General features: G+C 39.6%; 2 protein-coding genes across 3 annotated transcripts in view; one reads left to right on the top strand and one right to left on the bottom strand.

Annotated features, from left to right (window-relative positions):
* Positions 1-563, top strand: part of LOC110054264 (mediator of RNA polymerase II transcription subunit 21-like) — a 9,075-nt gene extending 8,512 nt beyond the window's left edge. For both annotated transcript variants that reach the window (XM_020760632.2, XM_089280567.1), the window contains one exon: positions 1-563. This exon is cut by the window's left edge and continues 656 nt beyond it. The gene's annotated coding sequence lies outside the window, so the exon portion shown is untranslated.
* Positions 564-1,395: 832 nt separating this feature from the next.
* Positions 1,396-12,872, bottom strand: LOC110054251 (somatomedin-B and thrombospondin type-1 domain-containing protein-like). The gene is made up of 4 exons (XM_020760616.2): positions 12,458-12,872; positions 6,268-6,450; positions 4,443-4,551; positions 1,396-3,313 (listed from the first exon to the last, which is right to left on the bottom strand). Exons 1-4 carry the CDS (start codon positions 12,750-12,752, stop codon positions 3,034-3,036), a joined length of 867 nt encoding a protein of 288 aa, XP_020616275.1. The 5' UTR covers positions 12,753-12,872; the 3' UTR covers positions 1,396-3,033.
* Between the last annotated feature and the right edge of the window lie 383 nt (positions 12,873-13,255).

The raw sequence follows: 13,255 nt of genomic DNA on the forward strand, positions 1-13,255 counted from the left end.
CTCTTTGGTGTTTTTCTGTCCTAGTAAACTGCTATTTTTAGGTTTCCTTCAGTTTAAAGGTAATTTAACAGTTAGGGGATGCTACATAAGACAATTAAAATGAATAAATAAATATATAAATAAATGGAAAATATGAAATTTTTCGTGTTGCTTGAAAGGCTTCTCATCTGCTCATCGGTATACGCGTTTGTTTGACCAGTGATTCAAAGTGAGCTGACTGATCTTTTCTAGGAAAACAGAATTATTGCGTTTTTGAACCTATTAGAAGTCAGATGTTTTAGCTGTTGGTAGGGTTTGAGTGCTACGTGGCAGTATTTCTGGTGGGATCTTTTCTTGAACTTTTATCTATTTTGGACTGGTTGTCTTTTTTTCTTGTCCATTACCTGAGACATTAATTAATAATTGCTAATAAATAATTGCGTTAAATCACTAAGGATGGCTGCCCAGTCTTACTAGCCCATTAACGTTATTTCGGGCAGCTATGTACTCTTTATTTTAACTTACTTTTGGTCATTTAATTTCTAGCTGAGTACAAATAAAGTTGTTGTTCTGTAATGTTTCAATTGGTTTTAATTGCTGTTCAGCATACTGTATTCTTCCACTATTTTTGCTCCCAACTAAGAGGTGGCCACGTGGTCTAGGCTGCGCGCAGCGGATACAACTTGATCATCTGAGTCAAGGGTTTTTAAAATCTTCATTTGCTAAATCTCTCTTTTTGCGCGAAAATACCGCGATTATCAGTTGAGTAAGGCACGAGGGAAGTTTGGTTACGAAGTATTGGCCTTAAAATTATGGTGTTGTCACGGGCAACTTACCTCGCTGCTCGCGTCAATGTGTCAAGCAATGCCTTTCTCAGCTCGCGCTCTGAAAAACACCTTTTCTTTGACGTTGAATTAAAAGACATATCGAATGTGGGCTAGCGTAGTCTGTACTCTTATCGACAATACGCGTCATCACAGTGGTCAAAATGTTGTGGACTCACATGACGCGTATCGTTGTCGATAAGGGTACAGACCACGCTAAACCCCATTCGATTTGTTAACTGACACTGCGAGTGGAAGGGGATTATGAAGTCCTCTCACGTATACTGAGTTTTAAACCATGCCATAGCAAACACAGCCAATCAAAATACAGGAAAACAGTTGTATTGTATATTCGATGGTATTAACCCAACCTTTCCATGGTTCGCCACGCTGCATTGATTGTATATTTTATGTATTTTCTATGACATGGCATAATATTAACAAGTCATTCCACGAGCGCGGGTTGGCTATAATCATCTCATATGATCATATCCAACAGGCGCGAGTGGAATAATTGTTTTATTAAAAACGCCCCCAAAATATAGAAAACTAGACTCAAAAATAAAAACGTGAAAATATTGAAGGGCCGCAGTCAGGATAAACATAGTAAAAATTTAAAAACTATCTGTGGCTAAAACGATTAAAAAATTACAAGCTTTCGACTGCCTGAACTACAGTCTCCGACGGGTAAAATGTGAATGACAAGAAGCGAAGAAAAAGAAAAAAAATTGAATAAAAATGCGTGAAATTGCGAAATAATAAAAATGCAAATAATTATGAATGTTTGTTAAACGCCGCCAAAAAACCACGCGTACACTTACCATATTTGTAGACCATGGTATAAGTAAACAATAGCCTCCTTTTTGCGCGAAAATATTAGTATACACGGATATCTGTCCGCGGACATTATCTGTTCCCAGAAGCGAACAGTTTTCCGAGAGAAACTGTGAGCTTCAAGGAACAGATAATGTCCAAGGACAAATATCCGTACATATTTTTGCGCCAAATGGAAGCTATTGTGTTTATTATCCTTCAAATATTTTTCGCAACACGAGCAGTTTTGAAAACTGGGCAATATTCTCGGATATTCCCCAGTTTGGCTGGGGAATATTCGGTCACGTGACGTGTTTAGACCAATCACGCCCGAGCGAAAATATTTGATGGATTATAAACCATGGTATACCACTCGAAAGCGTTGCATATCTAGTATTGATAGCACGGCTTTGCTAACTTACTTATAAGTATATCTATTGCCATATATGTACGACAAATGCCAGAAAATGCAAGACAACTTACAAAGAGGAATCTCTATTATCTCAAAGACATAAACCTGAGCAGATCAAGAAAAACCCTCCAGGTCCTCTTTAACAGGACGTATGTCCTGCCATATTCAGTTCTCACAAATTAACACCAGCTAATCATATCTGCATTTTAGTGAGAACTTTGATGCGGACCAGGGTAGGGCCATTTCAATCAAATCTTGGGTAATTTTGCGAAAGCGGCGTCATTTGGCCCGGTTTCACTTCACTGAAAGGCCCTTCACCCTAGCTTGTGGTGCAGTGTAAAACATAAAAAAAATTTATCTCTTATCTCTCTTTTTTATCTCTCATAAAGCAACCTGCAGGAGTCTCGAAAAGTAAAGCAAAATGTCACGACTGTTCCTTTGATAAATCGTCGAAGTACACAGCCGAACGCCACCCAGAAACTCCATCGCTACGTGCCAATCCAAAAACGCTAAGGATACGATCTCTACAGCCGGGGAGTAATTGATTGGTACCTAAAAGACTATTCTAGAAGTATTTCAAATTGTATCCTAACAAATCAGTGAAGCGCACAATAAATAACTCGATAGTACGTAGTTCTCTTCGCAGTCATACAAATTAGCAAATCGTCCAACTGTATAAAAGTTGCTCAAAAGGAATTTCAATTTCGTTACATTTACAAGACGGCTTCTCGGTCATTTTATCAGGCTTACTTCACGATTTCAAAAGCGAATGAACTGCACGCTAAGCTATAGGACTGTTTGATGACAATTTGTGAATGAGGGGAAAGCCATAACATGACTTACTTATTAATAAAACTTGTCAACTAACCAAGCAATGAAGAATATCAGTACACCACACCCTTAAAAGATGCTCTAAAACACTTCAATACCATGCGAGACTAAAACTAATAGCGGTTGATAATAAAGCAAGCGGTTGGCTACAAAAACTAAATACTGCTGTTGCCTTTATATAAATATGAAATTGTTAAAATCTTTGTTTTCGCATTTACAGTCAGGAATCTTTGGCCCAATCTTTAGCCAGCCACCGTAACAGCTTTTGAGGTCAACCGCTTCCCACAGAGTCACGTCGCCAAAAACTCCTTGGCCCTTGCACTTTCCATGTCTGTTCATGGCATCGTGTTGGCATTCCACACAGATTGGTTTCTGTGGATCGAGCTGGTCTGCCCAGGTATCTTTACAATGCGGGTGCTTAAAGAAAATCTTGTAGTTGACACAGTAGCTTGGCCTACACAAAGAAAAACGTTCTCACTGGTTAGAGAAATAGCCTGCATTACTAACTGCAGGCAAGAGAGGAGCCTTGCCTATGCTGACATACAAAACTTTCCCGTAGAAAAGGTTGAGGCTACGTGCAGGTAGTGTCGCCGGTACACGATGGTGCAAGGTGGTTTGTGGACAGTCAGCCGACATTTATAAACGACAGCTTAACGGAAGAGGTATGCCGAGATATCATTTTCATTTATGAGTGCGCCTTTTGGGTACCCAAAGAGGATTGCAGGATTAGTTTAATCGCGCGTGCACAAATGACGCAAGCCACCCTAAGAAGAAACGAAAACCACTCCAGCACTTGAAAGGCGTTAAATCACTTCAGTATACGTAGCAATAGTTTCAAACTCCGTTCAAACATGTGTTTAAGACTAGCGCCAAAAAAATATGACAAAAAAAACTCGATAAACAACCGGTAAAAGAGCCCTGAATTACTCTTGCCTTCTCGCACGCGATACATGGCGTCACATGAGCGCGCGCTTAAATAAAGGGCATGCGCAATTCAATTCTCGTCCAAGGTTGTAAAAGCCAGTCGTTTGATTGAGGATTGCTCGAAAACCTACCGTACAACCCATGATGAAATTTTCACAGTCCATTTGTAGGGTTGAATCACGTTTAGAGCCAAAATTTTAAAAAAATCTGTTAGACAGATTTTGAGCTATTTTTGATCTCACATTTTCTTAGTTTGCGAAAAATCTGTCTTACAGATTTCTATTTTACTTTGCATGAATGTTAAAAAGGAGCCAATTTCTTCTTCCCAAAATTTTGAGGTGGAGTCATACGGGTAGATTTTAAGAAAAACGTGATTTAACCTGCTAGTCCCCAGTCTCTCCTTAGGTACTCGGTCGTTCATTTTGGCCATTTGTTGACGTTAAATTGTTCAAGTTTCACAGAGAATGGTAAAAGACTTAAGTAAACAGTAAATAGAGAAAGGAAAAACATCTTGGAACATTTGTCAAAAGAGTTAGAAGTTGGGCTGTTATAATCCATCAAAACTGTAGTAAGCCACCTTCAGCCTTACAATGGTCAGAGTGCTCTCCGCATTTCTTCTTTTGCGTTTAATCAGAAGCGGAAAGCGGAATAATCGTTACCTCTTTGGTTCCTCTGTCTTCACTTCTACTCTGGGTGCTGGTAAGATTTTTTCCCACACTGATGGAGCCCGGTCCTTCTTGTATTTGTGAGGTAGAATTCTTGCGAAACCTGAAAATTGAAATAGTGATGAGTGCGCCGATTTCTTCAAAAGTATTTTCAATAACGGACATCAGGAAAATAGTACACCTGACAGATAACATTACAACTGTTTGCTAAGTTGCGTTAAGAAATGGCCTAAATTTGGAGGAAAATAAATATCTGTTTGTGTGTTTTTATACAAACAAAAGTTTACTTCAAATTGTAACAAGACAAGAAATGGATCACTTTATACTCATTTCCTTAGAGAGAAATGGAAAATCTTTTTTTTTTTTTCAGTACAACTTTTTTTTTTGTCTTTTCAACAGCTAACATCAAATTGAAGATCTGTATTACCTAAAGTTAAAATTTTAGCAGGTATTTAGTTTTCTCCGCAGTTCTACAGAAACAAGTTTCCAACAATAAATAAAGTAATTGAGTAAATTAGTTGAAGGGCATTGCGTTAATATTCTTCCAAATATAACTTTTCGACAAGGTATTAAAAGCGATCCTGTTGATCTGATAAAGGTACTGACCAGTAAAATTCACAGTCATTCCAAAATTGCAGAAAGTTTCTGGTTCAGCTTCGAAGAAAGTACATATATCGTCACTTCTGAAACTCACCTTGTGTAATTTTGTACTAGTGAAGAGAGTGTTGTTAAGCACTTTGTACGGAAAACCTTAAAATATGATTGGAGTGGAACAAAGCAAGGTAACAGTCATGATACTGAGCCGAAAAGTTCAAATCCCTTTCCATTTGTGGATAATTACGTTACGTTGTCACGATGTTATTATAATATTAGTAGGCCGAGCTTTTTCAATAGCAAGTAGCGAATAAGAGTCTTGATTTCTTTTTCTTCACATCAAAGATGTTCTTGTCAATCAGTAACAAAGGAGAGGTTAAGAAATAACAGGGATGTATAAAACAAGTTAGGTATAGAGTGTGGAAGGCCTGCCCATGGAAGAATTTTGATTTAACTGTTTTTCTTTGAAAAATAGTCCGAAAGGGTCGTTATTGTTTTAATGAAATAAAAGATCATCTATGTAAATAATTTCAGATTCAAAATAATTTACGTAATAAATAGGCTTTTTATCTATTCGCAATTATTTATTATCTCAAACTGCGTGGTCAATTCCTTTCTGAAGCAAAGGTTTCATGGAACTGTTATCCAGCACCAAAAGTTCGTGGTAACATTGGGAAGAAATCGTGTTGTTGTTAAAATCATAGTTCAACTGTTATAAATAACAGACCTCCTAAGGGCTTTTAATCGGTGTTTTATGTACTTCTACCATGTCTACCAAAACCCCCCAAAAAACAATTTGAACCAGTATTATTGCAATTGTTCAAGGTTCATGATTTTATAAAACGTTTTAATCCAGGGAAGGAGGTGAAGGAAGTCTGAGCATGAGCCAAAACAAAGAACACCCGTTCTTAACTGTAAAAGCGTTGTCAAAATCAACGAAATCATCAGACCTGGACTGGTTTCTTCTACAATATAACCATTATAGATAGATCAAATTGTTTTACCCGTAAAGCGATCTTTGACGTATCCTGTCTGGTTATCATGAATAACAAGCAGGAACACATTTTTATTTTATGGAGCGATTACTTTGAACAAATTTTCTTGCGCAAGGGAAACTGGACGCTTATTTTCAAGAAATGAGCGATTTCAATGAGTGATTACTCTTTTGAGAAAATTTTACTTTTTTAAAAACTATGACTTTTGCAACTCTGTACCAAATGCTTACCTAATTCTCTTCCTCCACATTGAGTTCTGAAACATCCTCTGTTTTCAATGAGCGGAGGACATTCCCTTCCACCATTCATTGGACGAAACGCGACAGTTCGAGTCCTCTGACTGACACCTACACCACAGCGAGGGCTACAAGGTCCCCAGTCAGACCAGGGAGAAACCTCACAGTCTCGCTTTACTGTCAGGAGAAAGGAAAAGAACTGTTAAAACCTATCGATAATAGTTCAATGAGTGTTCTACAAGAGATTTGTAACCGAATTTACACTCGGTTCAGAGGAACTCGGCTCGTTTTTATCTCGTAAAAAAAGGCGAGGCTCCCTGGATTTCCTATTTGTTACACCATTGAGAAATAAGTCGGTGGGTGTTGCACTACCAAATTATAGACTTTTCTTCGCAGCGAGTAATGTACCCAAAGCCATATTACCTCTCTTTCTTAATCGTAACATTTCATTTAGCTACAGCCAAATCCCTGATAATACTTTACTTCGAATGGAACAAATGTATCGCGTGCCATCTAATGATTGATGACCCATTGTTCCAAATTATTTTACAGCAAATTAACTGAAGCTGCAACGCAGAATTCAAGTACATCAAAAGAAATCTGTTGTGGATAAAAGCGCTGGAGGGGTTGAAGGCAGGAAGAAGCCTGTGTTTTGCGTAGGAATGACCAGTAAATCTAAGCAACTTGAACTAATGACAACACTGAACACAAAGAACTTCTACCTTATTACATGAAATTTTCGCGACACGTTAATTTCGCGATTTTGAGGTTCGCATATTTCATCATCATCATCATTAAACCCTTTCGCTCCCAGTGGAGTATAGGTCCACGGAAACCATTGCTCGCCATCTTGGTCTGTTTTGGGCTATCCTTTCAAGCTGCAACCAGGTGTAGCCTGCTTTGCTCGCCTCGTCATCTACCGTCCTCCTCCAGCTGTTTCTGGGACGGCCTCGGCTCCTCTTCCCCTTTGGGTTCCATCTCAGTGCCTGCTTGATGACATTGCAGTTAGTTTTCCTCAGGGTGTGCCCAATCCAACCCCACTTTCGCCTTCTTATCTGAATGTTCCTGACGTTCCACGTGCCAAGTAGTGTGGTTGTCTTTGGGGTAAGGAGAGGGGTCGGCATCGCTGCTTCCCTTTGGCTTTCACATCGGTGCGTCATACTAGCCCCCGAAGGGGCGTTCTCTCCTCCAAAGACAGATGTGATTTTGTGCATGTTTCCCATGGTTTCTGTAATCCTTGATATCCATTTGATGGGTGATTAGCCCTCCAAACTTCACCAGAGCCCCGTTAGCCAGGCGTTTTCAGGGTTCCGTGCAGGCCTTCATGGCTACCGTAGCGGCCCGGAGGAACGAATCCTCCACCATACTTCGCCCTGGACGGCAATCCCCTACTTTCCTGTTACCAGCTACCAGCATATTTCGCGACACCTTAATTTCGCGATTTTGCGAAAAGTTTTCATTTTGACTCACTTTAATTTCGCGATTTTGAGTGAGACACACTTTATTTCTTTGTCAATGTTATTTAACATGTCCCTGAATTTGATCGAACAACTTAACCAACAATGTCCAAATAAACAGAAACGCAACTGATTATGTAAACAGTAACAAGAAAGATGTTCTCACAGTGTCTACAAGGCACGGTTTGTAGCTCATGCTTAAGTCACGTTTTCAGTGGTCAATTGACCTCATTATCCATGTACATTAAATATTCAGACTCCAAAGAGAAAATGTTGCCTTTCAGTTTCCTGACTGATGCTGTTTAATTGTTTGCGTAAATGTCTTGATACGGATCAACAGGCGGTAACACTTCTTTTCCAGAGGCGACAGTAAGAATGGAGGCATGTACCAAGAACGTTGAAGCAATTGAAATTTAAGCAACTGGTGGAACAGCACTACAAGGAGCAAGTAACTGGACAATTTGAGGATTATACAAAAGAAGTGCTACCTGGAGTGGAGACGTAAAGCAGTAGTGATGAAGAGGACCCGGCAGAACATTACCACAGAATAGTTCAAAATGATTGTTATAAACGTGTGTAATGGTAATAAAGTCGCTCTTTTAATTATTGACATAATGTGAGTCACTTAACTTCCGCGTCATGTTAATTTCGCGACACTTAAATTTCGCGATTTTTTTAAATCGCTAAATTCGCGAAATTAACGTGTCGCGAAAATTTCATGTAATAAGGTAATTAAAAATTAGAAGTAAGAGCCGGAGACTTGAAACAATTTCTGACACTGCTATGGTGTGTGCCGCATAAGAGGATTCTTTTAAACTCCAGAATCCCTATTAACATGACGGTCTGTACATACTCAGACACTAAGTCGTGAATGTCAGGTTCTGGGGTAGCCTACAAACAGATTCCCGCCTGTTGCGCTAAGTCGAATTTTGCAGAGTATGGTCAATGTTCAAAACGTTAATTTATCACTGTAATTTCTTCCAGAACATCCATACAAAAACAAATAGTCATCCATATTAGTGCCGAAAAAACAATTCATTGCACATACATTGAATTGTACTACTTGCTTGGACCTGGTCCGTCATTAATGTTGGCATGACAACAACAGAGTTATTCAAGCCTTTTGACGCAGTAGCCTTAACATATTTGACCTTATGATTGATGACTGAAAGCCAAGAAAATAGCTCGATCAATCCGTAAAGTATTATATTCATGACTGTTCAAACCGCGAATAAAGCAGAATTCTATTCATTTCGCGTAAGAGGATTTGCGGTGTTGATGCCAAAGGACAAAACACTGAGAGAGAAATTTATTAAATGAATCATCGGAGACCGACAACTTCTACAACTACCCGTATGATGTTATTTTTGTGGCAAACATTCGCCGAAGAACAGTACGTGAAGACTCGAAAGAGTGTTTATTTTTATCTTTCACCGAGAATCGTCTTGATCCGTGCCCGTGTTTTGACGTGACAAATCTTCATCAATACTACACATCTGTCAAAGTTGACGTAATTGGCAGATTGAATTTTAAAATCAACGTTTTATAAAGTAATCCAAGACACGTCACCACCTTTGAAATGGAATCCATGTGTTATCCACCGGGACAAACAGAACAGCAGCAAGCGTTCTTAAGCGGGTGGGGGTTGGGGGGGGGGGGGGGGTGGGGGGGAGAGTCCTCGTCAGAGAGGACGCTTACTGAAGAGGCTGGAATGATTGCTGTTAAGAGACTCATTTTCTTGTTAAATTTCTCCTTAAAAAATAAAGTCGTAATGGAGGTAATCGGTCAAAACAGATTTCGAACGTTTCTTGATACGAACCAAAAACCTCAAAGCGGCATACCGTATATACTCGATCAATCACGAAAAATTAATAAACGCCGCGGCGTTTAATCGAGTAAATACGGTAATTTAAATCTGTTTCAACGACAAAAAGAATAAAATCTGCAACAGTATGGGCAAATCCATAGAATGTTTGTGTCAATTTCGCATTTCAGGTACCTGAAGGTGGTGTCACAAACGACTAGTCACTGGGTGAAACTCCATATTGAATTATTTACCTCCCTGGAGGGGGGCTCCAATATAAAAGTGAAGGAGGTGCCCGTCGTACCTTTTAGGGAATTCGTGTTTTGATACCTCTTAGGGTGTTAACATCGAGAATGACCCGCGCTGACACCCGCGCTGACACCCGCGCTAGAGTTTGGAGAATTGAGCCAGAAAATGAAACAGGAACTACTGTATTTATTATTTATCTTTTGTAACGTTTCATTTGAAAATAGCCACTTTGATTAGGACACAGATTTTTGACAATGTTTTCAAAAATCTTTACACGTAGAATCTCAATGAATTGTCTCAATTGCTACCTTAAAAAACTGTCACTACCTCGTGAACATGAATATGGCCACGCCCACAAAACGAGATTTTGGTTCCTTTTAGGGGTTCTTTTGAAAATTTCTGACGGGCATCCCGTCACCTGGATATGAGAGTCCCCGGCCCCCTGGGATTTAATCAACGGAAATCATTTTAGTGGTGTGGGAGTAGCAGGTCCATTCATCATTCAGGCTCGACTTCTCGATGAATGCCGACTTTTCGGCCGACACATTTTCAGAGCCGTGAAAATATGAAAACTGAGAGAACTGTCAAAGCGACTGAGCTTTTCAGGCCTCCTAGGAATTTGGAAAATCCTCTTTGAGAGGAGCGCATCTGGGAAAACAAAAACTGCTCATTGATTTGCATTGAAAGATTTAACTTTGCAATTTGATATGCAACGACAGTGATCTAGGGAGAGTTTAAATTAAAGAAGCTGGGGTTATTTTACCAAAAGAAAAGTATGTTGTCAACGTCGACGACTGTGTCTAATTAGTGAAAGTGTCTCGAACTTACTGTTTGAATAACAGGCTTGTTCCTAAGTGGTAGCATTAACAAAACAAAATCATGCGCCTAACAAATTTTAAATAGTACAAGAAGCGGCAAATCTCTGAGACAATTTCTTTATTATGTGACGACAAACTGAATGGAAAAAAGTCTGAATTTGATAACAGGTAGGGCGTTTGGCATATACCTCACTTCACTCTCCATGGTAAATTATTTCCAAAGCTTGTTAAATAATTTTTTACCTTCTATTTCGGGTGCTTGTTGTTTCAATAAGATTACAGATCAGTGGCGGCACACTTGAGACGGGCCACTTCAGTGTGCTTGGTAAATGTCCTCAAATCATCCACCCTGGTTCGGAATGTTCATTTCAAATATAAACTGCTCATGCTTTACCGTAAACAAAGGTTTAAGACATCGCAAAAACAAAAACAGATCCGCTTATAAGACGTATAAGGACTTTTATGTAACAATGCCTGTGACGTTTGTTAAAAGTTAAAATACGATTTTTTTTTTTCAGATCATTCTACCGTCATTAAAATCTTGAATGGAAAGTGACAAGGTCAAGGTCCCGAGTGGGCTTAAAATCTAAAACGTCTAATTTTGGAAGTATTCAGTTATCCGTCACGAAATCATAAATAGTTGGTTTCTGTACTCGACAACATTCACTGAACAGATGTACCACTCCATTAAACAAGTCAAATTAGTTTCTTTTCATTGTTCTTATGTCTTACCAGACTACTGTTTCCTTATGATTCTAGTTTCGTATAGCTAATCGAAGTTAGTATCAAGATACTTTCTGAGAACAATATATTCAAGGACATTTGTGTCTCTTGACAGACTTCGGAAAACACGTAAGCCAACTGCAGGTACTTAGGCAAACATTTCTCTTTCACTACGTTAAAGGCTACCTGTTCTAGGTACACACGCTGTCTTATAAGGCTGACTGTTCGCCTGCACATGACTGTTACTTATACCAAGAGAAACTACCAGCAAATAAACGATTAGCAAAAAATGACGACTATGTTTCCCGAATACCAGTGACTGCACTGAAAATACACTGGATTTGTTTTTATGTTCACGAAGTGACCCGGACGAAGATAAAACGTCGATGAAATGGAAAAGAACCAGCAACTTCTAAACGGTTTATGGGAAAGAAAATCGGTCCCATTGAGTATTCAAGGATATTTACTAACAATAAGCTGATGAAGTGATGTATGCAGATTCGATTAAGGTACAGTGTCCGCTGAAATCCTACTTTAGATGATTGTGTATGTGCATACAATAGACAGCTTAATTGTGAGCGTGTCCGTGGCCAGTTTAACACCACCAAGCCTCAGGAAGCCGGGTTATCGCGGTGTATTTTAGGTTTTCCACCAGAAAACACGTACTCCATGCATGAGGTCTGCAGCTTCCTCTCCGCATCAGTAACAACTACCCTCTGGGCTTATTATCTACCGAACATTTTCTTTTGTTTCCATCTGAAAAAAGAAATTCAAGCCGCCTACGTACCACGCTCACTTTAAACTTCTGTCTGCGTACTAAAGTCACGCTTTAGATTTGATTGATTAGAAGAACAACCATAAGTATCAAGATTAGATCCTTCAATAAAAACTGACAATATTGACTCGCGGCCAAGTTCGACTGCCGACAAAACACAGTGAAAAGAATCAAAGCACTGTGGACGTAAAACAGAAAAACACAAAATGCAGTCACAGGTGTCTAGTAGTGCAGTGTGAAATTATCTCGAGTTTACTTGCGCGTAACTAGCATGAACCCTCAGTATCTTTACGAGTAGGAATGTTTCAAGGTGACAAGGGTGAAACACGAATGGAGAAAACATCTACGCCGCACTTACCATTTCCCAAACCACAAGGCTCCTTTACGTCTTCGAAGTCGATACAACAGTCCCCAGCCGTCTCGCAGAATTCATCACAGAAGCACAGAGTGTTGTGAACGAAGTCTTCCATTCCACAACTGCTGTTTCGTCCCTCACAGCAATGCAAAAATCCTCCAGTTTCTCTCTGATCACAGCACTGTACTGGACCTCCCTCTTCATTTTGAACGCAGGCGCCGTAAGCCAAAGCGAAAAACAAAAAATTAAGCGCTATGACGAACACCATTGAAGCCTGATGTTTGTCCGTGTACTCCATTGCGGCAAATCGTGTCCTTACTCGCGCTCGAGCCGGACGTCTGGAACAAACTCTCAGCGCCCGTTGTATTCTTTAACCTCGAAATACGTAGATCGGGGGATGACTCGAGTCACGCCGGAAGTTTCAAATAATTGCCCTTTTGCTTGGCAGTGTGTCAAATTGCCAAGATCAGGAAATATGTTATATATATGGGGCAAATGCCTTGTGGGCGCACAGTGGGTTGACAGCGAAAGAAAGCTAGCTGACAGATCTAAAAGATATACAAAAGCTTTATATAAACCAGGCCAATGAAGCCCAAGTATATCCTTTGATTTTCTGCTAAGATTACCTTGGTCACTGTTTTCTCAACAAACTACGGATTGTTTTAACTGGGCGGGAAATAAAGGAATTTTGGTTATGTCCGCGCTGTGTGAAACCCCTTTGTAACGCGGTTTCAAAAGGCCGTTTAGGAATTTTAGTCCTTAAGATCCGACTACCATGGAATAAAGGGGTAGCCACAAATC

The sequence above is a fragment of the Orbicella faveolata genome, unplaced genomic scaffold, assembly GCF_042242905.1.
Source record: "Orbicella faveolata isolate gen_17 unplaced genomic scaffold, um_ofav_v1 contig_47, whole genome shotgun sequence".
In the NCBI taxonomy this organism is placed as follows: Eukaryota; Metazoa; Cnidaria; class Anthozoa; order Scleractinia; family Merulinidae; genus Orbicella; species Orbicella faveolata.